Here is a 27484-nt window from a genome sequence, read left to right on the forward strand (position 1 = left end):
CCCTGGGTGTCATGTTCTTCTGTGGGGGGCTAGTTAACATCACATACTGTAGATATATGGAGGGTGTCAGGCAGCACTGCATCAGTGTATCAGCAGAAAGGAGAATAGGAGTGTTAATAGATTTTACATTAAGTCCACGGACGCATAACACGATCCTTGATATAAATGATTACTGACATAAGAACAATTTCCCATGGACATACAGTACCAGAGTGAATGGGACTGCCAGAGTGAATGGGACTGCCAGAGTGAATGGGACTGCCAGAGTGAATGGGACTGCCAGAGTGAATGGGACTGCCAGAGTGAATGGGACTGCCAGAGTGAATGGGACTGCCAGAGTGAATGGGACTGCCAGAGTGAATGGGACTGCCAGAGTGAATGGGACTGCCAGAGTGAATGGGACTGCCAGAGTGAATGGGACTGCCAGAGTGAATGGGACTGCCAGAGTGAATTATATGGATGAACGTATTTGAATGTTGGTAAATGTTGTCCTGTGCCAAGTGTCAAAAGTTGCCAAAAGTACTCCCTACACCGGAACAATGTAGAACTAATGTCACATCAGTGTCTGCGATCGTTTTGGGTTTACATGTGTTTTAGGATGTAGGGTAACAGTTTTAACCACGCATACAGTACACTTACCACATATAAGAGAAGAGGAGTTCAGCATGCACTGACACACACCGACATAGACACGACCACACACACATCCACACGTTGTAATTAAGAGTGGTCACAGTTGAGTGGAGAAGTCCTGACTGTTGTGGCTAAGACAAAACAGCTGTTCCTTGTGACTCTCCATGTTTCCATCACAACTCGATTCTGAGCAGTAACGCTCTTATTCTCCACCACAACTCCCTGTCAATCAAACAACCCCGTTCAGAGGAAGCGTAGAGAAGGCTCCATCTGGCTTACATTAACCTGCTGTTGCCCTGGAATAATGTGGAGCTCCCAGAGAGCTGTGGGAATGTCATGGACAGGCCTGTAAACTCCTACTGATAAAGCCAGTAAGTAGGGAATGTCATGGACAGGCCTGTAAACTCCTACTGATGAAGCCAGTAAGTAGGGAATGTCATGGACAGGTCTGTAAACTCCTACTGATAAAGCCAGTTAGTAGGGAATGTCATGGACAGGCCTGTAAACTCCTACTGATAAAGCCAGTAAGTAGGGAATGTCATGGACAGGCCTGTAAACTCCTACTGATAAAAGCCAGTAAGTAGGGAATGTCATGGACAGGCCTGTAAACTCCTACTGATAAAGCCAGTAAGTAGGGAATGTCATGGACAGGCCTGTAAACCCCTACTGATAACGCCAGTAAGTAGGGAATGTCATGGACAGGCCTGTAAACACCTACTGATAAAACCAGTAAGTAGGGAATGTCATGGACAGGTCTGTAAACTCCTACTGATAAAGCCAGTAAGTAGGGAATGTCATGGACAGGCCTGTAATCTCCTACTGATAAAGCCAGTAAGTAGGGAATGTCATGGACAGGCCTGTAAACTCCTACTGATAAAGCCAGTAAGTAGGGAATGTCATGGACAGGCCTGTAAACTCCTACTGATAAAGCCAGTAAGTAGGGAATGTCATGGACTGTGAACTCCTACTGATAAAGCCAGTAAGTAGGGAATGTCATGGACAGGCCTGTAAACTCCTACTGATGAAGCCAGTAAGTAGGGAATGTCATGGACAGGTCTGTAAACTCCTACTGATAACGCCAGTAAGTAGGGAATGTCATGGACAGGCCTGTAATCTCCTACTGATAAAGCCAGTTAGTAGGGAATGTCATGGACAGGCCTGTAAACTCCTACTGATAAAGCCAGTAAGTAGGGAATGTCATGGACAGGCCTGTAAACTCCTACTGATAAAAGCCAGTAAGTAGGGAATGTCATGGACAGGCCTGTAAACTCCTACTGATAAAGCCAGTAAGTAGGGAATGTCATGGACAGGCCTGTAAACTCCTACTGATAAAGCCAGTAAGTAGGGAATGTCATGGACAGGCCTGTAAACTCCTACTGATAAAGCCAGTAAGTAGGGAATGTCATGGACTGTAAACTCCTACTGATAAAGCCAGTAAGTAGGGAATGTCATGGACAGGTCTGTAAACTCCTACTGATAAAGCCAGTAAGTAGGGAATGTCATGGACAGGTCTGTAAACTCCTGCTAATAAAGCCAGGAAGTAGGGAATGTCATGGACAGGTCTGTAAACTCCTGCTAATAAAGCCAGTAAGTAGGGAATGTCATGGACAGGTCTGTAAACTCCTACTGATAACGCCAGTAAGTAGGGAATGTCATGGACTGTAAACTCCTACTGATAAAGCCAGTAAGTAGGGAATGTCATGGACAGGCCTGTAAACTCCTACTTATAAAGCCAGTCAGTAGGGAATGTCATGGACAGGTCTGTAAACTCCTGCTAATAAAGCCAGTAAGTAGGGAATATCATGGACAGGTCTGTAAACTCCTACTGATAAAGCCAGTAAGTAGGGAATGTCATGGACAGGCCTGTAAACTCCTAATGATAAAGCCAGTAAGTAGGGAATGTCATGGACAGGTCTGTAAACTCCTACTGACAAAGCCAGTAAGTAGGGAATGTCATGGACAGGCCTGTAAACTCCTGCTAATAAAGCCAGTAAGTAGGGAATGTCATGGACAGGTCTGTAAACTCCTACTGATAAAGCCAGTAAGTAGGAATGTCATGGACAGGACTGTAAACTCCTGCTAATAAAGCCAGTAAGTAGGGAATGTCATGGACTGTAAACTCCTACTGATAACGCCAGTAAGTAGGGAATGTCATGGACAGGTCTGTAAACTCCCACTGATAAAGCCAGTAAGTAGGGAATGTCATGGACAGGTCTGTAAACACCTACTGATAAAGCCAGTAAGTAGGGAATGTCATGGACAGGCCTGTAAACTCCTACTGATAACGCAAGTAAGTAGGGAATGTCATGGACAGGCCTGTAAACTCCTGCTAATAAAGCCAGTAAGTAGGGAATGTCATGGACAGGTCTGTAAACTCCTACTGATAACGCCAGTAAGTAGGGAATGTCATGGACTGTAAACTCCTACTGATAAAGCCAGTAAGTAGGGAATGTCATGGACAGGCCTGTAAACTCCTACTTATAAAGCCAGTCAGTAGGGAATGTCATGGACAGGCCTGTAAACTCCTGCTAATAAAGCCAGTAAGTAGGGAATGTCATGGACTGTAAACTCCTACTGATAACGCCAGTAAGTAGGGAATGTCATGGACAGGTCTGTAAACTCCCACTGATAAAGCAAGTAAGTAGGGAATGTCATGGACAGGCCTGTTAACTCCTACTGATAAAGCCAGTAAGTAGGGAATGCTAGTGATATGCTCTGGGGGTCAATATACTCATGAATAAGGTCTGAATGGAGGTAGATGGAGTTTTAATGAAGCCAAGGCCCTCCTTCGTTCTCTCTATACTAGTCACTTCGGAGGTATACACTTAAAACAAAAAAACTCACACTTCTTGATATCCACACAGACAACAGAGTAAGCCACACAGAAAAGTCTATTTTCTGGAGCTCACAGACAAGAGATGTGGCTTTCTCTCTCTCTAGTTATTGTCACCTCTCCCCAATCATACTGACACCCACCCTCTTCCAGTTACTGTGTTTTACCTTTATTTAACTAGGCAAGTCACTTAAGAACAAATTCTTATTTTCAATCAACAGCCTAGGAGCAGTGGGTTAACTGCCTGTTCAGGGGCAGAACAACAGATCTGTCTGTACCTTGTCAGCTCAGGGACTTGATCTTGCAACCTTTCACTTACTAGTCCAACACACTAACCACCAGGCTACCTGCCACCTGTAACAAGCATCCGCTCCCACTGAGCACAGACCAACACTGGACATCCATGGACCTTGAAAAGTAGTTGAAATTAGGTCTGAACCACACAAATATGGTCTTGTTTGGGGGCAGAGCTCATTACAATTATAGCCTGTGTGTAGAATACCACCCAATAATACCCAGGAAGAGAATGATATTCATTTCCATAATAATGCACTTTTGTATAGTTCAGATCAGGGACCCACGATGTAATTCTGTTGCTTAATTACTTTACCAGATGTAAATCCAATTCACCTACCACACTGTAGTTCAGTAACCAAAATAAATGTTTCAAACTCAAGGTGTCATGTCATAGCTGACACACCATTCTTTCTGCAGACATCTTTGAATCTCAATTCAGAGCCGATATTTAACTGAGTTTTTGGAAAACGTGGTTGCCTAAAAGACAGATGGAGATTGTACCCTAACTCTATCACTGGGCTCCTGAGTGGTGCATCATTCTAAGGCACTACATCTCAGTGCTGGATGTGTCACTGCTACAGACCCTGGTTCAATTCCAGGTTGCATCACGACTGGCTGTGATTGGGATTCCCATAGGGCGGAGAAGAACTGGCCCAGCGTTGTCTGGGTTAAGATTTTTCTGGTGTCTGCCGTCATTAACTCGTTAAACAAAAAATCACCAAACTTTGCATCTGGACAGATATTCCAGTAAATGTGTTTTTTTGTGACATTTTCTGTGTAAATTGTTCAAAGTAGTCCTTCTGCATAGAGTTGTTTGGTTTGTTAAACTTTTAAATAGAAAACTTTTTTGTTTGTTTGGCATACACATTTTATTAGAACATCAGAGTCCAAGTGTAATTCAGTCTGGTGGGCTGTGTATATTTGTTTTTGAACATGGTAATGCTTTGAACTGTGAGTTATGTATACTGTATATGCAGCTGAATGAAGAGTGGAGACATCCATAACACTACAGGTAGGGTAGAATGGCGAGACTTGTGCTCCGGGGAGACCCAACTTTGACCCTTGGCCAAAGTTAGCATGACTTGCCTGCCCCTCAAATTCACTATGCTGGTGTCGGGAAGTTACATAGGCCAGTGTGAGGCATGGCAGACCGCTCTGAGGTAAGGTCCAGTTTAACAATCACAGGACTGCTAGTTGAGCACAAACGCAGCAGATAGACATTCATATATAGTCAGAGAAACAATATATTATTATGTTAGAAGTATAATTACAAAAGATACATGGCAGTGTGTGAGCATATACAGTCATTTTTTGCCTAAAAAATACCGGGAATAATTTATACTTTTATTTATATTTATCCCAAGAGTCTCGGAATGTACCTCATAAATCGGAAGTGCCTATTTTAAAGCGTTTACAATCAAGATATGGTCACTATGCCAGGGTTCTCCCAAAATTAGATTGTCCCTGCGCAACATTATAGGCTTGGCTGCTCCACTATGTAAAGATGTCACAGCTATTAAGTAATCATAGAGTAACTGATCGCTAATGACGTCGTTGTGAATTGCGAAACAGGCCTTTCATAAATTCCGAGCGTTATCTTGTTCCTCAATAATTTCAGCGCATTTCAGCAGTAGGCCCTAGAGACAGAGCGTGCTCAGGACTCGGAGCGTGCACCCGGAGTAGGCTATAGCGTTTTCAAATCATACAAACTTTCTAATTGCAGTCAAACACAAGTCAATTGACTAAAGTCGCTAAACTTGCTACATAACCTCCAACGAACTACAGAATATCTTCTATTTGGCAAAATGGAGTTGATGATTATACGGATAGCAGATCAGCTCATGAATAACTGGGAGATGAATTGAGGAACTTGTTTAATGTAAAGGTATTTTAACGGGACAAACTCTTCTTTTTTAAGCCCATATCTACCTACTCTCGTATCGTTAGTTGATCACACATTGTCTACGGATACTCTCATAAGGGCAGCAAAACGAGAAAGCAGGGGAAATGTTATAGCGCTATTTTGACATGCATAGGCGAGACGTGCTTTGATAATGCAACCTATGGATTACAGAATAAAGTTAGGAATTTTCATGCGAGACATGAGTCAGGATTTTGGGTTTCAGTGGGATTGGAAAAATAGGAAAATAGCCTAGGCTCTATATAAGGCTACTACATGAGTCACTACATTGATAATTCACTTGATTTAGGCTACATTATTTCATGCAAAATTATTTTGATCATTGATAGATGAGCAAACGAATACATGAGCTACCACTTCCACTTGTCCAGCCAGAGATCTTCCAAATATACAGACAGAGATTCAGTTCAACAAAATCACATTGATTGATTTTCAGACAAGTCACTGGCTTTTGTTCGGGAGTTTGAAGATCAACATCCAATTGTATAACATGCTAGAAAAAAATTCTGATCAGCTGCAAACTAGAATAAAGAAAATAATTCGCACTCATCTCAATTTAGCTAACATTTCCCCGTGCTAATTGTTACCAAATATCCAAAGGGAGATTCAATGAAAACAAAAATCTGACACTAATTGATCTGATACTTTCTGATTTATCTAGTCGGCTCATGCTTGTGTCTAAACGATGCTGAAATAATCTAGGTGCCCACCTACGACTATTGCTTTATATTAGTATAACGATTGGATACGATTTGGGGAGTTTTAGCATAAGTAAGAATTTGATAAATGCCTTCAATTGTATTAGCCTACTTTATTCCAGTATTTCCATTCAGTTGATCATCACCAAGGTGAGTTTTCTGCTTTCTGCGCTTTTCCTATGTCTAATGGCTGTTTTCTCATTTCCTCACTCCTCTACAGCCCACCTCGGGAGCTTTGTTCTCAAACCCAGTTTAAATCAATATAGCCTACTGTAGTTTTCTAAAAATCTGTATTTTTATCGGGTTTGGGAGCATTTCATTGATGTGATGTAGAACCAGGCCTGGGCCAGTAAATCAGCTAGGCTAAAGGCTTCCAAGCAACAACAACCTGTTTGGAAAATGTGCTTTTTTCTTTTTTGAAAATCTGCGGCAGGCATGTTGTGTATTTTGTGGAATTGCATAAATTCGACATTGGGGGACACATTTTGTCTTGTGATTTTGTTTTTTTCTGGAAATGTAAAGATTGGACACTCCAGGGATCCCGGTAATCGTTAATGTACAATTTTGTCGAGTTTGTGAAGGAGAAATAGCCACTAGAGTGGCAGGTATGCATACAGACCCACAGAGACAGACAGCCATGCACCTCACACACACACACACACACACACACACACACACACACACACACACACACACACACACACACACACACACACACACACACACACACACACACACACACACACAGCCTCTGTTCATGACACTCTCATGTGATTTGAAACTAAAGAATAGCATGGAACGCTTCTCAGAGATGATGATCCCTTTGGCAGAGAAAGCAGTGAAACTGTAGACTCTTTGATGACTGTTATAAGCTTTGTGGAGCAGAATGAGGCCAAGGCACCTAGGCTACTATCCAAAGCACCCTGGCTACTATCCAAGGCACCTAGGCTACTATCCAAGGCACCTAGGCTACTATCCAAGGCACCGAGGCTACTATCCAAGGCACCGAGGCTACTATCCAAGGCACCTAGGCTACTATCCAAGGCACCTAGGCTACTATCCAAGGCACCTAGGCTACTATCCAAGGCACCTAAGCTACTATCCAAGGCACCTAGGCTACTATCCAAGGCACCTAGGCTACTATCCAAGGCACCTAGGCTACTATCCAAGGCACCTAGGCTACTATCCAAGGCACCGAGGCTACTATCCAAGGCACCGAGGCTACTATCCAAGGCACCTAGGTTACTATCCAAGGTACCTAGGCTACTATCCAAGGCACCGAGGCTACTATCCAAGGCACCTAGGCTACTATCCAAGGCACCTAGGCTACTATGCAAGGCACCGAGGCTACTATCCAAGGCACCTAGGCTACTATGCAAGGCACCTAGGCTACTTTCCAAGGCACCTAGGCTACTATCCAAGGCACCTAGGCTACTATCCAAGGCACCTAGGCTACTTTCCAAGGCACCTAGGCTACTATCCAAGGCACCTAGATTACTATGGGAAAATAAGATGTGGACTGAGTACGGGTTTAGTCAGACATTTCAGCTCCACACTGGGGCCAACTTAATCTTTGTCTAGGATCTCAACACCATAATGTGGGCATTGCGATTTTCCAAATGAGTGTAATACAAATCATATACACATGCACATGCACATGCGCACGAACAAACACACGCATACTGAGCCCTGGCAGGACAATACAGAGGGGTAGACTATGATGAACATGATTCTACTTTTGCGTCTCAGGGTATAGATCATCGTTGGGGTTCTGCTACAAACCAGCATAAGGTCAGGCAGGCGTTGAAGTCTGGGGCTGATGCCCAGAGCCATCCCTAGCCCTCAGTGTCCTGTCCCAGGGCAGGGAGAGAGAGACCTGTGAACCCCTGTCTTCAAACAACCTCCATCTGCAAACCCCAGCTGAAGGACTCAACCAATGTATGGCTGCAGTGATAATAAACTAACACTGAATTCACTGTTTAAACTGCCGGTCATTTACCATCTAGGAGTGTGTGTGTGTTTCAGTGTGTCTATGCATGTGTGCAATGTGTACTAAGTCTATTTACGTTTTATGTATATGTATGGAGCGTGTGTGTGTGTGTGTGTGTGTGTGTGTGTGTGTGTGTGTGTGTGTGTGTGTGTGTGTGTGTGTGTGTGTGTGTTGTGTGTGTGTTCATGAGTGTTATACATGAACATGAAAGGAAACATGTGTTTGTGTACACTTATTACAGTATGAATGCCTAGGAGGACCCTCGTTGGGGTGGTCCCTCGGTTCTCTGCTCACTCCTAAGTGCCTGTAATTTCTCACCCTTCATCAGTACTGTAATCTCTGTAGACGCCCTCTGAAGAACCTTCTCTAACAGGGTCCGCCGGGGACCAGGGGTTGACAAACGAAAACATAATTTATCCAGTGACCTCGGAGCTGCAGGAAATGGTTTGCTGGCTGTTTTACAATAGCCTTGAAATAGGGGGTTGGGGTGGTAGGGGACTGAGGGGGTTTGTGAAACCTGAAAAGGTGGTCTGGCCTCTAAACCTACAGTATCAGGTTTGAGTATTTCAACAAAAATGCACTCATACATTTGGAAAATCCTATATGGAACCATTTGTGTGTTTGCCAAACTGAGGTTTCCCTGCAGTGAAAATATTTAGAAAAAAAGAAACTGAAAGTGTTTATTTCAGGTCAATCTTCTGCCATGCCCTAAATGTGATTTCTGTGCTCTGTGGCCCTCTCGTCATTGGCAGTACAGAGAGAGGATGACTGGATCCTAGGTTCCATGGCTCATTGCTCTTTGTGTTCTAAGTCCTAGTCCTGTTGTGTTAGTGATCTCCTGGCCTTTTTTGATTCAGTATAATGGTCTGATAGATGTTATGATAGGACCCTGTTGCTGATCTAACCTGAATTTAGCAGTCCGGGTACATCCAGCTTTTTTAACACAAGACCTGATGAAAAGCCCAGGGAAACCGGTGGCCATGTTATGATAGTGTGTCTGTCTGACTGTATGTCTAACTGTGTGTCTGACTGTGTGTGTGTGTGTATGGTTACTGGTCAACAGTAGATGACCAGGGTTGGTCTGGATCACCTAGGGGTAGTCATGAAAGCTGAGTGAAAGTTTATGGGTAGGGGGGTTCTACAGGGGTCTAAAGAAGGAGAAAGGGTTCGTGGCCTTTAATCGTCTTGGTCCTGACCCCCCCGAGCGTGGTACTGACAGGGATGTCAGAAGGGGACAGGAGGGGAAGGGGGGCTGGGGGCACAGAAAGAGCCTCTCAGTCCACTGGTCACTCCTGTCATCCAATAGATCCACCTAGACTTCCCCCCTACTGCTCTTCTATAATGTCAGTGGGGTCTTATAGCACACCTGGAACACCGGCTAGCGGTTAGACAACCTCAAATACAAAGGTGAACTGAGACAATACACAAACAGATGAGGAGAAACAGACAAGAATTTGAAAGAATACGATTAGTTCCTTCAGGTCTCGCGTGATATAAAGGAAGGGACAAGTTAGAGCCAATTTTGTTACCGTATCAACTGCATTTCAAGGTAGCAGTTGTACAGTTTCAGCATGAACAATGTGTCCGCTTTGAATTCATGGCGATTTTGTGTAGGTAAATATGGTAGGCTACCGCACACAAACAGACACACATGCAGAGCATTGATTATTGATCATGCAGATAGCAGAGCAGAAATGGCTGTATTAAGACAGATTTAGACTTTGCATATAATTTAACAGTTCCATTTCACATCACACTGTTGATAGAAAGAATGTTTCTCACAATTATTCATTTCTGGAAAGAGGAGTGGGCTTTGGCAGGTAATCTTGGTAAATCGTGGTAACCCGGTTCCCGCCAGCATGCCACGTTCACGTAATAATCGTAACTAGGAACCTCTAAAATTTCTGACTCGCTAACTGGTTGAATGTGGCATATGTATATCTACAACCAATTAGCAAGTTGGGAATTTCAGAGGTTCCTAGTTCCAACTAGCACATGAATGCGGCATTAAACCCAAATGAGCAGCAACATGTGAAGTTCATTTTCCATCCTAAAAATCGGAATAAGCTAAATGTTTGATTTCTGGTCAGATGAAAAAGGAGTCTTAGACCACATCTACCATGTATTAGAAATACATCAAAACACATTCATGTTGAAGTTAAGACCCCTGCCAGCTAATTTCAACATTTATATTAAATTTTTCAGAAATGATTTGCCTTCTGTAAGTTTAAGAAATATTTCATTGTACGTATCATGTCATTTTGTGACAAAAAAACTGCAAATCGTTAAGATATTTTCAAATTTCCCTCCCTCATGAGTGAAGAATAACAACAGAATAATACACCAAAATGCAATGGAGGATATTGCATTTTTCTACATTTGTAGTCAGGATACATCTCAATGAATACATCACATATCTATAATTACGCATTTACAGTGCCTTCGGAAAGTATTCAGACGCCTTGACTCCACATTTTATTACGTTACAGCCATATTCTAAAACGGATTAAAAAACAAAAATCCTCAGCAATCTACACACAATAACCCATAATGACAAAGCGAAAGCTGTTTTTAGAAATGTTTGCAAATTTATATACAAAAAAAAGAAATACCTTATTTACATAAGTATTCAGACCCTTTGCTATGAGACTCAAAATTGTCCTGATTCCATTGATCATCCTTGAGATGTTTCGACAACTTGATTGGAGTCCACCTGTGGTAAATTCTATTGATTGGACATGATTTGGAAAGGCACCCACCTGTCTACACACTGAAAATTAATTTAAGGTTAAATCAACCATGTCCTTTTACAGTGTCGAGAACTGGCTCACTGCTCTTGGCTCTTCTCAAATACGTTTACCACAGGAGTGCACATGTCCCCAATGGATGTAAAGACCTGCTCATTTTAATTTAAATATGAATCAAGATTAATTAACAGGAGGTCCCACAGTTGACATTTCATGTCAGAGCAAAAAAACAAGCCATGGGGTCGAAGGAATTGTCCATAGAGCTCCGAGACAGGATTGTGTCGAGGCAAAGATCTGGGGAAGGGTACCAAAAAATATCTGCAGCGTTGAAGGTCCCCAAGAACACAGTGGCCTCCATCGTTTTTAAATGGAAGAAGTTTGGAACCACCAAAACTCTTCCTCGAGCTGACCGTCCGGCCGAACTAAGCAATCGGGGAGAAGGGCCTTGGTCAGGGAGGTGACCAAGAACCCGATGGTCACTCTGACGGAGCTTTAGAGTTCCTCTGTGGAGATGGGAGAACCTTCCAGAAGGACACCCATCTCTGCAGCACACAATCAATCAGGCCTGTATGGTAGAGTGGCCAGACAGAAGCCACTCCTCAGTAAAAGGCACATGACAGCCCGCTTGGAGTTTACCAAAAGGCACCTAAAGGACTCTCAGACTATGAAAAACAAGATTCTCTGGTCTGATGAAACCAAGATTGAACTCTTTGGCCTGAATGCCAAGTGTCACGTCTGGAGGAAACTTGGCACCATTCCTACTGTGAAGCATGGTGGTGGCAGCATCAGGCTGTGGGGATATTTCTCAGTGGCAGGGACTGGGAGACTAGGTAGGATCGAGACAAAGATGAACAGAGAAAAGTACAGAGAGATCCTTGATGAAAACCTTCTCCAGAGCACTCAGGACCTCAGACCGGGGTGAAGCTTCACCTCCCAACAGGACAATGACCCTAAGCACACAGTCAAAACAATGCAGGAGTGGCTTCGGGACAAGTCTCTGAATGTCCTTGAGTGTCCCAACCAGAGCCCGGACTTAAAACCGAAACCAAAAATAGCTGTGCAGCAATGCTCCCCATCCAACCAGTCAGAGTTTGAGAGGATCTCCAGAGAAGAATTGGAGAAACTCCGCAAATCCAGGTGTGCCAAGCTTGTCGCGTTATACCCAAGAAGACTTGAGGCTGTAATCGCTGCCAAAGGTGCTTCAAAAAAGTACTGAGTAAAGGGTCTGAATATATTTATATAAATGTTATATTTCCGTTTAAAAAAAATAATAATATGAGCAAAACATATCTAAAAACCTGTTATTGCTTTGTCATTATGGGGTAATGTGTGTAGATTGATGAGGAAAAAAATATTGAATTAATTTTAGAATAAGACTGTAACCTAACAAAATGTTGAAAAAGTCAAGGGTTCTGAATACATTCTGAAGGCACTGTATGTACAGTATAGTACAGATCAGGGACCCACAAAGTCATTCTGTTACTGTCACTACGTTATCAGATGTTAATCCACTTAATTTACTGTTTTTCAATCTCAAGGTGTCCTATCATAGCTCCCTTCCGTATTTCTTCTGAAGACATCTTGGAATCTTAATTCAGAGTAGAAAATTGACATCTGCACTGTTCTACAAGTATTTGTGTTTTTGTAAACTTTTCAGTGGAATTTTTTAAAAGTAGTGTGCGTAGTTGTCACGAATCCCGCCGAAGATGGTGCCTCTTCCTGTTCGGGCGGCGCTCGGCGGTCGTTGTCGCCGGCCTACTAGCTGCCATCGATTCCCTTTTTTGTTTCTTTTAGTTAAGTCTGATTGGTTACACCTGTTTTGAGTTTAGTTTTGTTTGTGGGCTGTTTAAGGGCACTAGGCCCGCCGGGCTTGTTTTCTGTTCATGGTGTTGGATTATTTGTGGATTCTATTTTTCCGGACAGTTTAGTCCTGTTTGTTTGGACTGGGTATTTTATGAGCCCTTGTGTTTGGCATGTCCGTTTTCACTGTCTTTGGAATAAAGATCCACGTTCTGAACTACCTGCTCTCTGAGCCTGACTCCTCCACCCACTACTCCTAGAAGCCGTAACAGTAGTTGAATGGCTTGTTTAGCTTTGCAATCAATGGTTTTGTTTTTAAAGTGAAAGAAATGGTCACTTCAGTGTCATTCTGTTACCAATGAATTGCCCATATACTATGTGAGAAAAAAAATTGGTAGTAAAGAAATGTTTTGTTTTTGTGTCTTTGAAAGGAGAAATATACACAAAATAGACACCGTTTAAATTTAACACTGAAAGGGAAACAAACAATCACCAGCTTAACTAGGATTTGGACGACGGAGTGCTGAGTCTTAAACAAATGTTCCTACCCATGGAAACTCATCCTCTTTCAAAGAAACAGAGCAGAGATGTATGCCAGTTCATTGACTCTCTAGTAAACAAGAACATCATGACGCAAAGGCACTGTGGTAACCTAGTCAACTCACACTGATCATGTGAATCAATCATGGCAGTGCGGAACACGGACCCATAATGCAACAGGAAGTCATTAAGATAAACAAGAGCTACAAACACTGTAAACAACACTATCACAATGCTGACACAACACTGATTAGAGAGAAAGGAGATTTGTTGAAGATGTGCATCCAACAACATATACAGTTCTTCAGACAGACAAACACACCAACAGTACCAGAGTATATGTGTACTTGATGACACTAATCTCTGTCCCGCGGGGTAAAAGTCAACAAATCAAGGTGGGTGATGTATTTCTCCCTCACTAATGGTCTGAGATTGAGTTTGTACTGAGACCTAATGTATTTGTGTATAGTCTCTCATCCACCTTCCACATGTGAAGTCACTTAGACAGTGTGATGTCCGCCTGCACAGATGGTTTCTAAATACAGAAAGGTATATTTTCTAGTAAGTTGGCCGTAGTATCATACTCTGACCTAGATAGGCAGATTAGGAGGTACATGAGGTCTACAACATAGAAAAAGTGCAAGATGTTTAGCTAAGGATAGCAAATCCACCATATTAACATGCACACACACACACGCACACGCACACACACACACACACACACACACACACACACACACACACACACACACACACACACACACACACACACACACACACACACACACACACACACACACACACACACACACACACACACACACACACACACACACACACACACCAGAAGCCATAAAGAGAATATACAGACAATATTGGGACAGCAATTGGATCAGAGTACCATAGTTCTTTGAAAAGGTTATTTTAAAGCACTGGAAACAAAATGCTGATTTTGGCTCAGTGTTGGCCCTAGAGCAGTAACTGATATTATGCTGTACACCCACTGTGATTGGGTTCCTACTGTTAGGCCAACACTTTTACCTTCTATCATAAGGGGTTCATAAAACTCCAGGTAAGCTAGTTTGGTAGAGGAAGGCCAAGTCAATTAGCATGAAACAGCTGCCATGACTGTTTATGCCATTATGTTACAGTTATCTGTATTAATCATAGATAAAAGCAATGTCATGGTGGAAATGCAATTATTGTCATCAAGCTTTCAATTAGTCTGGTTTAATAGGCTGTCACGTACGTGAGGAGAGACGGACCAAGGCACAGCGGATGTTGAGCTCCACATATTTATTATAAAGTCAAACTTAGCAAGAACAAAACAAATAAATCAATAAACTAACAACGAAACGTGACTATGTGGTGCACATGCCAAAACACAAAATAATATCCCACAAACACAAGTGGGAAAAATGCTACCTAAATATGATCCCCAATTAGAGACAACGATTACCAGCTGCCTCTAATTGGGAATCATACAAACCACCAACATAGAAAAATAAACTACAACACCACCTATAAATAATAACCTGGAATACCCCCAGTCACGCCACAAAACCTGAAACCAAATGGGGAGTGTAGGGTGGGTGATTAGTGTTGGTGGCGGCTCCGGTGCGGGTCATAGCCCCCCCCAGACCCCGGAACCGACCATGGCGCCGGGCTGAACGACGTGCCCGTACTGGGCATCGGCACAGAGGAAGGCTTGTGCCTTGGAGCTGGGCTGGTAGCCGTGCCTGGACTGGTCACCGGCGCTGAGGAAGGCTCGGGCCTAGGAGCGAGACTAGATGCCGTGTCTGGACTGGACACCGGCGCAGAGGAGGGCTCCTCCCATGGAGCTGGACTGCATGCCGTGCTTGGACTGGACAACGTCGCAGAGGAAGACTCTGACCTTGGAGCGGGACTGAGCACCGTGCCTTGACTGGACACCGTCGCAGAGGAAGACTCCGACCTCGGAGCAGGACTGAGCACCGTGCCTTGACTGGACATCGGTGCAGAGGAAGACTCCTGCCCTGGAGTGGGACTGGACACCTTGCCTGGAAGCTCTGGGCCGTCAACCGCAGCTGGAGGTTCCTGACTGTGGACCGTTGCAGGAGGTTCCGGACCGTGGACTGTTGTAGGAGGTTCCGGACCGTGGACCGTCGCAGGAGGTTCCGGACCGTGGACCGTTGTAGGAAGTTCTGGACTGTGGACCGTCGCCGGAAGCTCTGGACTGGGAACCGTCGCCGGAAGCTCTGGACTGGGAACCGTCGCCGGAAGCTCTGGACTGGGAACCATCGCCGGAAGCTCTGGACTGGGAACCGTTGTTGGAAGCTCTGGACTTGGAACCGTCGCCGGAAGCTCTGGACTGGGAACCGTCTCTGGAAGCTCTGGATTTGGAACCGTCGCCGGAAGCTCTGGACTTGGAACCGTCACTGGAGACTCTGGACTGCGAACCCTCGCTGGCGGCTCTGGATTGCGAACCCTCGCTGGCGGCTCTGGACTGCGAACCCTCGCTGGCAGCTCTGGACTGCGAATCCTTGCTGGCTGCTCTGGACTGTGAACCCTCGCTGGCGGCTCTGGACTGTTAACCCTCGCTGGCGGCTCTGGATTGTTAACCCTCGCTGGAGGCTCTGGACTGTTAAATGTCGCTGGAGGCTCTGGACTGCGAACCCTCGCTGGCGGCTCTGGACTGCGAACCCTCGCTGGCAGCTCTGGACTGTGAACCCTCGCTGGCGGCTCTGGACTGTTAAACCTCGCTGGCGGCTCTGGACTGCGAACCCTCGCTGGCGGCTCTGGACTGTGAACCCTCGCTGGCGGCTCTGGACTGTTAAACGTCGCTGGAGGCTCTGGACTGCGAACCCTCGTTGGCGGCTCAGTACTGGAGACCTGGTGGAAACATGGAAACATGACCGAATACAAACAGTGTAAGTATTCCCTCCGCAAAGCAATCAAACAAACTAAGCGTCAGTATAGAGACAAAGTAGAATCTCAATTCAACGGCTCCGACACAAGAGGTATGTGGCAGGGTCTACAGTCAATCACGGATTACAAAAAGAAAACCAGCCCCGTCACGGACCAGGATGTCTTGCTCCCAGGCAGACTAAATAACTTTTTTGCCCGCTTTGAGGACAATACAGTGCCACTGACACGGCCCGCAGCTAAAACATGCGGACTCTCCTTCACTGCAGCCGACGTGAGGAAAACATTTAAACGTGTCAACCCTCACAAGGCTGCAGGCCCAGACGGCATCCCCAGCCGCGCCCTCAGAGCATGCGCAGACCAGCTGGCTGGTGTGTTTATGGACATATTCAATCAATCCCTATCCCAGTCTGTTGTTCCCACATGCTTCAAGAGGGCCACCATTGTTCCTGTTCCCAAGAAAGCTAAGGTAACTGAGCTAAACGACTACCGCCCCGTAGCACTCACTTCCGTCATCATGAAGTGCTTTGAGAGACTAGTCAAGGAACATATCACCTCCACCCTACCTGACACCCTAGACCCACTCCAATTTGCTTACCGCCCAAATAGGTCCACAGACGATGCAATCTCAACCACACTGCACACTGCCCTAACCCATCTGGACAAGAGGAATACCTATGTGAGAATGCTGTTCATCGACTACAGCTCGGCATTTAACACCATAGTGCCCTCCAAGCTCGTCATCAAGCTCGAGACCCTGGGTCTCGACCCCGCCCTGTGCAACTGGGTACTGGACTTCCTGACGGGCCGCGCCCTGGTGGTGAGGGTAGGCAACAACATCTCCACCCCGCTGATCCTCAACACTGGGGCCCCACAAGGGTGCGTTCTGAGCCCTCTCCTGTACTCCCTGTTCACCCACGACTGCGTGGCCGCGCACGCCTCCAACTCAATCATCAAGTTTGCGGACGACACAACAGTGGTAGGCTTGATTACCAACAACGACGAGACGGCCTACAGGGAGGAGGTGAGGGCCCTCGGAGTGTGGTGTCAGGAAAATAACCTCACACTCAACGTCAACAAAACTAAGGAGATGATTGTGGACTTCAGGAAACAGCAGAGGGAACACCCCCCTATCCACATCGATGGAACAGTAGTGGAGAGGGTAGTAAGTTTTAAGTTCCTCGGCGTACACATCACAGACAAACTGAATTGGTCCACCCACACAGACAGCATCGTGAAGAAGGCGCAGCAGTGCCTCTTCAACCTCAGGAGGCTGAAGAAATTCGGCTTGTCACCAAAAGCACTCACAAACTTCTACAGATGCACAATCGAGAGCATCCTGTCGGGCTGTATCACCGCCCGGTATGGTAACTGCTCCGCCCACAACCGTAAGGCTCTCCAGAGGGTAGTGAGGTCTGCACAACGCATCACCGGGGGCAAACTACCTGCCCTCCAGGACACCTACACCACCCGATGTCACAGGAAGGCCATAAAAATCATCAAGGACAACAACCACCCGAGCCACTGCCTGTTCACCCTGCTATCATCCAGAAGGCGAGGTCAGTACAGGTGCATCAAAGCTGGGACCGAGAGACTGAAAAACAGCTTTTATCTCAAGGCCATCAGACTGGTAAACAGCCACCACGAACATTGAGTGGCTGCTGCTAACACACTGACTCAACTCCAGCCACTTTAATAATGGGAATTGATGGGAAATTATGTAAAATATATAACTAGCCACTTTAAACAATGCTACCTAATATAATGTTTACATACCCTACATTATTCATCTCATATGTATACGTATATACTGTACTCTATATAATCTACTGCATCCTTATGTAATACATGTATCACTAGCCACTTTAACTATGCCATTTTGTTTACATACTCATCTCATATGTATACTGCACTCAATACCATCTACTGTATCTTGCCTATGCCGCTCTGTACCATCACTCATTCATATATCTTTATGTACATATTCTTTATCCCCTTACACTTGTGTCTATAAGGTAGTAGTTTTGGAATTGTTAGCTAGATTACTTGTTGGTTATTACTGCATTGACGGAACTAGAAGCACAAGCATTTCGCTACACTCGCATTAACATCTGCTAACCATGTGTATGTGACAAATAACATTTGATTTGATTTGATTTGGTGCGTGGAGCCGGCACAGATTTGACCAGACTGATAGCACGCTCCTCAGGACGAGTACAGAGAGCTGACTCAGGTGGCATTAAACTGATAACATGCTCCTTAGGGGCAAATGTTGTGCATCCTCCACCAACTCAACAACTCTCTCCATTCTTTCTCCTGCAATATCTCCATCCACTCACTGACGGTTTCGGTTAAGACATTTACTTTGTACATGACACAAGTCATTTTTCCAACAATTGTTTACAGACAGATTATTTTACTTATAATTCAGTGTATCACAATTCCAGTGGGTCAGAAGTTTACATACACTAAGTTGACTGTGCCTTTTAACATCTTGGAAAAGTCCAGAAAATGAAGTCCTGGCTTTAGAAGCTTCTGAAAGGCTAATTGTCATAATTTAAGACAATTGGAGGTGTACCTGTGGATGTATTTAAAGGCCTACCTTCAAACTCAGTGCCTCCTTGCTTGACATCATGGAAAAATCTAAAGAAATCAGCCAAGACCTCAGAAAACAAATTGCAGACCTCCACAAGTCTGGTTCATCCTTGGGAGCAATTTCCAAATGCCCGAAGGTACCAAGTTCATCTGTACAAACAATAGAACGCAAATATAATCACCATGGGACCACGCAGCCATCATACCACTCAGGAAGGAGATGTGTTCTGTCTCCTAGAGATGAACGTAGTTTGGTGTGAAAAGTGCAAATCAATCCCAGAACAACAGCAAAGGACCTTGTGAAGATGCTGGAGGAAACATGTACAAAATTATCTATATCTACAGTAAAACGAGTCCTATATCGGAATAACCTGAAAGGCCGCTCAGCGAGGAAGAAGCCACTGCTTCAAAACCACCATAAAAAAAGCCAGACTATGGTTTGCAACTGCACATGGGGACAAAGATCGTACATTTTGGGGAAATGTCTTCTGGTCTGATGATGCAAAAATATAACTGTTTTGGCCATAATGACCATCATTATGTTTGGAGGTAAAAGGTGGAGGCTTGCAAGCCGAAGAATACCATCCCAACCGTGAAGCATGGGGGTGGCAGATTCATGTTGTGGGGGTGCATTGCTGCAGGAGGGACTGGTGCACTTCACAAAATAGATGGCATCATGAGGTAGGAAAATTATGTGGATATATTGAAGCAACATCTCAAGACATCAGGAAGTTAAAGCTTGGTCGCAAATGGGTCTTCCAAATGGACAATGACCCCAAGAATACTACCAGAGTTGTGGCAAAGTGACTTAAGGACAACAAAGTCAAGGTATTGGAGTAGCCATCACAAAGCCCTGACCTCAATCCTGTAGAAAATTTTGGGGCAGAACTGAAAAAGCGTGTGCGAGCAAGGAGGACAACAAACCTGACTCAGTTACACCAGTTCTGTCGGGAGGAATGGGCCAAAATTCACCCAACTTTTTATGGGAAGCTTGTGGAAGGCTACGCAACACGTTTGACCCAAGTTAAATAATGTAAAGGCAATGCTATCAAATACTAATTGAGTGTATGTAAACTTCTGACCCACTGGGAATGTGATGAAAGAAATAAAAACTGAAATAAATAATTTTCTCTCCACTATTCTGACATTTCACATTCTAGGATTAAATGTCAGGAATTGTGAAAAACGGATTTTAAATGTATTTGGCTAAAGTGTGTGTTAACTTCCGACTTCAACTTTATATACAGGGTAACCATGATGACCTGCTTAACGTTAGTTTTGGCACGTATTTGTGGTTACCGTTTGTCATCTAAAGTTAGGGGACAGAGGGACTTCAAAGTGCACGAGCATCCTTCACTAAATATGTAGCTCCTGGTAACAAACTTTCAACCAATCAGGACGCTCCGCTACAGTCTTACAGCAAGAGTGGAAGTTGAACCTGGACCAAATTACGGAAAAACAACCCGCTGAAAACTCTGTGCTCTGTGCGAAAACAGACAATATTCATTACTTTTGCCGTCGGCATTGTTTCGAATGATCACTTTAGGGATTCGTTTATAGTAATGACAATGTTGGGTATGTATGTGCCAGATAGATTTTCTTTGAAGTCATCTAAGGTCCAGGATGGAATCGGGCTTTACACGGCGAGACGAGTGAAAAAGGTTTGTTCTTTTGGCCAGGACAACTTTGTATGTTTTGGGTATGAATACATTTACCAACGTGCAAAACTAATTCGGTGAAATAGAGAAATAGGCAGTTTTCTGTTCGCATTTTGTGTTCTTTTGCGAGTCGCTTCCAAAACCTAAAGCCGTAGCCTACACGAAAGCTGCTCTGACGTAAAGTGCCACGTAGCTAGATACTGTAACTGTGATTTCAGCACTACTGTAGCTCATTCCACCATGTCCAGTCAGGACTCTCGTATGTTACACTTTAACACATTTGCTGATACATTATAGCATTGCTTCATTGCATATTGCTGTCATTTAACTTTCATACTCAACAATAATCGTGCTTTATAGGCTATTCCACAATATTGTAGCAAAGTTGACAATGGTGCAAACCATTTTTATTTTTTTAACTTGTTTTTAACTTGAAGTTAATTCATTATGTAATCTCACATTGTTCCAAACCTTAAACGTGAAAGCTTCATTCATTTGGAACACATTGATTTCCCCCCCCCCCTGTAGCGTGTTCTAACTAGTCTACTACTACTAGTGGGTCCAACGTGAAATGCATAGGATGGATTCAAGGACAATAGTATTTATTATAATACTATATAGTCCTATCCTGTTGTACAACTGCGCATTTCTTTGGGGGCCTTTATTACATCGCACAATTTATATATGGTTACCTTCACATAGCCCCTGACAGTTCTGGACACGACCTCTAGTAAAAAAGAAAGTGAATATCCTGTACCCTATTCCTGACAATGTGTGTTTTTTCCAAGGGGGAAAAGTTTGGCCCTTTCGCTGGAGAAAAGAAACTGCAGAGTGAGCTGGATGAGAGCACGGACACCAGACTGATGTGGGAGGTGATAGCACTGCAGTCACAGCACATATTTCTCTTCATAGGCACAATAGATAGATGATAAATATACTATATACACTGAGTGTACAAAACATTAGGAACTCTTGCTCTTTCCATGACAAACACTGACTAGGTGAAAGCTACTGTATGATCCCTTATTCAAATCAAATGTATCTATATAGCCCTTCGTACATCAGCTGATATCTCAAAGTGCTGTACAGAAACCCAGCCTAAAACCCCAAACAGCAATGCAGGTGTAGAAGCACGGTGGCTAGGAAAAACTCCCTAGAAAGGCCAAAACCTAGGAAGAAACCTAGAGAGGAACCAGGCTATGAGGGGTGGCCAGTCCTCTTCTGGCTGTGCCGGGTGGAGATTATAACAGAACATGGCCAAGATGTTCAAATGTTCATAAATGACCAGCATGGTCAAATAATAATAATCAAGGTAGTTGTCGAGGGTGCAGCAAGTCAGCACCTCAGGAGTAAATGTCAGTTGGCTTTTCATAGCCGATCATTAAGAGTATCTCTACCACTCCTGCTGTCTCTAAAGAGTTGAAAACAGCAGGTCTGGGACAGGTAGCACATCCGTTGAACAGGTCAGGATTCCATAGCCGCAGGCAGAACAGTTGAAACTGGAGCAGCAGCACGGCCAGGTGGACTGGGGACAGCAAGGAGTCATCATGCCAGGTAGTCCTGAGGCATGGTCCTAGGGCTCAGTTCCTCCGAGAGAGAGAAAGAAAGAGAGAATTAGAGAGAGCATACTTAAATTCACACAGGACACTGGATAAGACAGGAGAAGTACTCCAGATATAACAAACTGACCCTAGCCCCCCGACACCTAAACTACTGCAGCATAAATACCGGAGGCTGAGACAGGAGGGGTCCGGAGACACTGTGGCCCCATCCTATGATACCCCCGGACAGAGCCAAACAGGAAGGATATAACCCCACCCACTTTGCCAAAGCACAGCCCCCACACCACTAGAGGGATATCTTCAACCACCAACTTACCATCCTGAGACAAGGCCGAGTATAGCCCACAAAGATCTCCGCCATGGCACGACCCAAGGGGGGCGCCAACCCAGACAGGAAGATCACATCAGTGACTCAACCCACTCAAGTGACGTACCCCTCCTAGGGACGGCATGAAAGAGCACCAGTAAGCCAGTGACTCAGCCCTGTAATAGGGTTAGAGGCAGAGAATCCCAGTGGAAAGAGGGGAACCGGCCAGGCAGAGACAGCAAGGGCGGTTCGTTGCTCCAGACCCTTTCCGTTCACCTTCACACTCCTGGGCCAGACTACACTCAATCATATGACCCACTGAAGAGATGAGTCTTCAGTAAAGACTTAAAGGTTGAGACCGAGTCTGCGTCTCTCACATGGGTGGGCAGACCATTCCATAATAATTGAGCTCTATAGGAGAAAGCCCTGCCTCCAGCTGTTTGCTTAGAAATTCTAGGGACAATTAGGAGGCCTGCGTCTTGTGACCGTAGCGTACGTGTAGGTATGTACGGCAGGACCAAATCAGAGAGATAGGTAGGAGCAAGCCCACATAATGCTTTGTAGGTTAGCAGTAAAACCTTGAAATCAGCCCTTGCCTTAACAGAAAGCCAGTGTAGGGAGGCAAGCACTGGAGTAATATGATCAAATTATTTGGTTCTCGTCAGGATTCTAGCAGCCGTATTTAGCACTAACTGAAGTTTATTTAGTGCTTTATCCAGGTAGCCGGGAAGTAGAGCATTGCAGTAGTCTAACCTAGAAGTTATTGATGTCTCCTGTTAAATCCATGTCAATCCGTGTAGATGAAGGGGAGGAGACGGGTTAAAGAAGGATTTTTTAAGCATTCATATGGGCCTTCGCGCTTCAGCAAACAAAGGAAAGGTGGGAGGTTCAACAATAATGACAGCCACCATGAGAAGAGCTTACCAAGAACAACTTCCAAAAGGACTAATTTGAGGTAAAAAAAAGGAGTTGGAGCACTCAACCAAAAAAAGGCAGTGTTTAGCACCTTAAGGGTCAACAGTGTCTAAGGAGAAGTGCCAGAATCACCTATGTATATGTTGACATGGCGTTTTAATTAACTAGAACACACCCTTTCTCTTTATTATTTTTGCCATTTACCTTGAAACATATTATCATTATACTTGTTTTACATGGCTGTGTCTCAATGGGTTAATGGGATATAAATAGGAGCTACGTGCAGTGGTCAGGTCACTGAGGAAGATGTCCAAACGTCAGTCGCCTGTTCGCGTCCTGTACAATGGATTAAAGTGAGCAAAAATAAATCAATCTCTGCCTTTTTTTGGTTGGGTGCTCCAACTCCTTTTTGCCTTGAATTAGTCATTTTTGATGTTTTTCTTGGTAAGCTCTTCTCAAAGATGTTTAAGCCTTGAGAAGATTGAGCTATGGATTGTGTATGTGTGCCATTCAGAGGGTGAACGGGCAAGACACAAGATTTAAGTGCCTTTGAACGAGGTATGGTAGTAGGTGCCAGGCGCACCGGTTTGAGTGTGTCAAGAATTGCAACGCTGCTGGGTTTTTCAAGCACAACAGTTTTCCATGTGTATCGAGAATGGTCCACCATCCAACATCCAGCCAACTTGACACAACTGTGGAAAAGCATTGGAGTCAACATGGGCCAGCATCCCTGTGGAAGGCTTTCAACACCTTGTAGAGTCCATGCCCTGACAAATTGAGGCTGTTCTGAGGGCTACTCAATTATACACTCAGTGTATAATACAATGCATTATGTTTATTTTCAGTGTAGGCCTACCGTTAAAATGAAAGGATAAATAGTTGAATAAATGCACTCTCTTGAATTCTGTGGCAGTTCAGATACAGCACAGGTGATGCCTAATCGGAACAGCTAGTTTGATGCACATTACTCTTCTTGACTGTAGAGTCTTGGCTTGGCAAACTCCACCCATATGTTGTGCCTCTGTTAATCAAAGTGCAATTCTGTTTCATCCCCATCATGAGTTTTTGAATTGAATTGATATAAGTGACATGCTTAATAACATTTCTGATCAGTGAGATTATGTGTATCTGTAAGCCATAAAGAATTCAGGTGTGGTTACATCTGAAATGACAGTATAATCATCTAGCAGCCTTTAACTGTCATGTTATATTGGATAGGACCACATAGTTTTATATCCCAGGTTTTTTTTTTTCCATAGCAACTGTGATTTAGTTTGTTAAAACTGCATGTCCAGATGAACAGAAAGCTAGATCAAGATGCTAAACCTGTATGGAAATAAGACATGTCAACAGTATTTCATGTCCTTGACAGGCATGTTTGTTCTCTGTTGCAGGTCCGAGGTAGTAAAGGCGATGTGCTCTATGTGTTGGATGCCAGTAACCCTCGCCATGCCAATTGGCTGCGGTTTGTCCACCAGGCGCCATCGCAAGAAGAGAAGAACCTGGCAGCCATCCAGGTACAGCCCCACTCTGAAGATAGGTCTGAAGGTGTTACTATCTCCACAGGGACAGACACAGGAAGAGCTCTGTGTGAGCACACATCTCAGAGAGAGAAGATGGACATCGGAGAGAAACGATAGAAGAGAAGAGGGAATGTTAGTGAGTTGAGATAGATAGTGGGAGTGAAGATGGAGAATATGGATTTTCTCGTTTTGTCTGCCTGTGCAGATCGCACCATGTGCTGCTGATCAAGCCTGCCATATCAGAAGGAGATATGAAGGTGGTTTTGCTTGATGACAATAACATGAGGCGTCTTTCCTAGCTGTAAGTAACTGTCTGAAATTACGATGAAAATCTTCTCTAGTCCCTTGTGCATCGCTTACATTCCAACAGATGAACATCTCTTCTAAATAGAACAAACCATGTCCGTCACTGTGATTAAGATCAGATTCATTACATCCATAATCCCACAAACATAGACAACCCATACGCAATCAGATCTATTAGCCAAAGTCATGAACACACACATCGTGTGTGTGGGAGGCAGGTAGCCTAGTGGTTAGATTGTTGGACTTGTAACCGAAAGGTTGCAAGATCGAATCCCTGAGCAGCTGACAAGGTAAACATCTGTCATTCTGCCCCTGAACAAGGCAATTAACCCACTGTTCCTAGGCCATCATTAATTCAGGTAAAAAGACAATGTGTCCCTGGCCTTAGCTTAAACTCACAAACACCTTTCTTTTACTGTCCTTGTGGGGACCAAACATCCCTTCTAAATAGAACAAACCACATCAGTCACTGTGATTAAGATCAGATTCATTATATCCATAATCCCACAAATATAGGATTTTCCCATTCAAAATCCTATTTCCCCTAATTTAAAACCCTAACCCTAACTCCTAACCCTGAGCCTAATTGTAACCTTAAACCTAACCCCTAAGCCTAAAATATACGTTTTCCTTGTGGGGACCAGCAAAATGTCCCCACTTGTCGAATTCTCCTTTGTTTTACTATCCTTGTGAGAACTTCAAGGATAGTTCAACCTAACACACTCCCTCTCACACACACACACACACACACACACACACACACACACACACACACACACACACACACACACACACACACACACACACACACACACACACACACACACACACACACACACACACACACACACACGGTTTGGCCTGGGAAATGTCAGCTCTCTAAGAACGTAATGGTTCACTAGAGGAAGAAGGGAAAACAACTGTAGAAGGAAGGGAAGAAGAACAGGACCTGTGGTCATCTGGCTGAGGTTCTGTCATTAATTCCAGAGTGCTAAAAGTGATTACTTATTCAAAGGTCATTCATGTGTGTTAGAGCTCTGTGTTACATCAAAAGTGACATTTATTGTGTTTTACCCTGTTAAATTAATATCTATGTCTATTTATAAATCCCTTAGCCAAAAGAAAATTACGCTTTGATTTCGTTAGAGCATGACCTTTAGGTATATGGAAGTTAATGACGACATGTTTAGGATTTTGAGTGCTTGACCTCTGACCTTAATCAAGCCTTAGCAGACGAGTGTCTAGGTTCAATGAGTTCAACCTTCAGCTAACCCCTTTCTTCCTCTGTCTGTGTGTGTGTGTGTGTTCTGATCTCTCAGGATGGAGAGAATATCTTCTACCTGGCAGTGGACGACATTGAGACAGACACAGAAATGCTGATAGGCTACCTGGACAGTGATATGGAGGAAGAGGAAGAGGATGAGGAAGAGGAAATCATCAAAGAGGAAGATGAAGACAGCAAAGAGGCCAAACATCTCATTGAAATGGGTACATGCCTATCAAAGTTTTACAGCAACCATGTTTATAAACCCTGTTTTGTCGGTCCAACAGTTTGCTTGAAGTGTGTAATATGTGCGCGCGTGTCCGTGTGTGTGTGTAATGTTTGTGTGTATAGAACTGGTGATCAAGAAGGAGGACCACCCGTGCCTGCTGTGTGAGAGCAGCTTCCCTAGCGAGGAGATCCTAGCAGCCCACCTCCAGAGCCTGCACCAGAGACCAATCACAGAGGAGAAAGAGTACAAGTGCAGGAACTGTGGCAAGAAGTTCCCCATCAAACAAGCCTTGCAGCGCCAGTGTGTAGCCTACATCATCTCTCTACTCTACTTACCTGACATTCTTTGAGTTACACAGAAGTATGCTACCAAATGGATCATATAGTGGAACTGACAGATTTGCACACACTCCAGTAAAAAATGTATCCACCCGATACATCAACTCTATTAGTTTCCTGTTATAAAAAAGATCTAACTTTTGATTTAACTAGGCAAGTCAGTTAAGAACAAATGCTTCTTTAGGCAAAACACGCCTCCTGCGGGGAAGGGGGCTGGGATTAAAAATACATTTTTGAAATATAGGACCAAACACACATCACGACAAGCGAGACACCAGAACACTACATAAAGAGAGACCTAAGACGACAACAACATAGCATGGTAGCAACACATGACGACACAGCATGGTAGCAACACATGACGACACAGCATGGTAGCACCACAACATGGCAGCAGCACAACATGGTAGCAGAACGAAACATG

The 27484-nt window shown here is 44.2% G+C and overlaps 1 protein-coding gene across 1 annotated transcript in view; it reads left to right on the top strand.

The window, feature by feature from the left end:
- Nucleotides 1–20365: 20365 nt before the first annotated feature.
- Nucleotides 20366–27484, top strand: part of LOC118359060 (PR domain zinc finger protein 5-like) — a 67916-nt gene continuing 60797 nt past the window's right edge. Inside the window, exons 1-5 of the mRNA XM_035737268.2 lie at nucleotides 20366–20619; nucleotides 21405–21488; nucleotides 24795–24917; nucleotides 26549–26717; nucleotides 26845–27022. Of these exons, the coding sequence (XP_035593161.1) occupies nucleotides 20521–20619; nucleotides 21405–21488; nucleotides 24795–24917; nucleotides 26549–26717; nucleotides 26845–27022 (653 nt within the window). The 5' untranslated portion in view covers nucleotides 20366–20520. The remainder of the gene's footprint in view (nucleotides 20620–21404; nucleotides 21489–24794; nucleotides 24918–26548; nucleotides 26718–26844; nucleotides 27023–27484) is intronic.

Source organism: Oncorhynchus keta, chromosome 26 (genome assembly GCF_023373465.1).
Source record: "Oncorhynchus keta strain PuntledgeMale-10-30-2019 chromosome 26, Oket_V2, whole genome shotgun sequence".
NCBI lineage: Eukaryota > Metazoa > Chordata > Actinopteri > Salmoniformes > Salmonidae > Oncorhynchus > Oncorhynchus keta.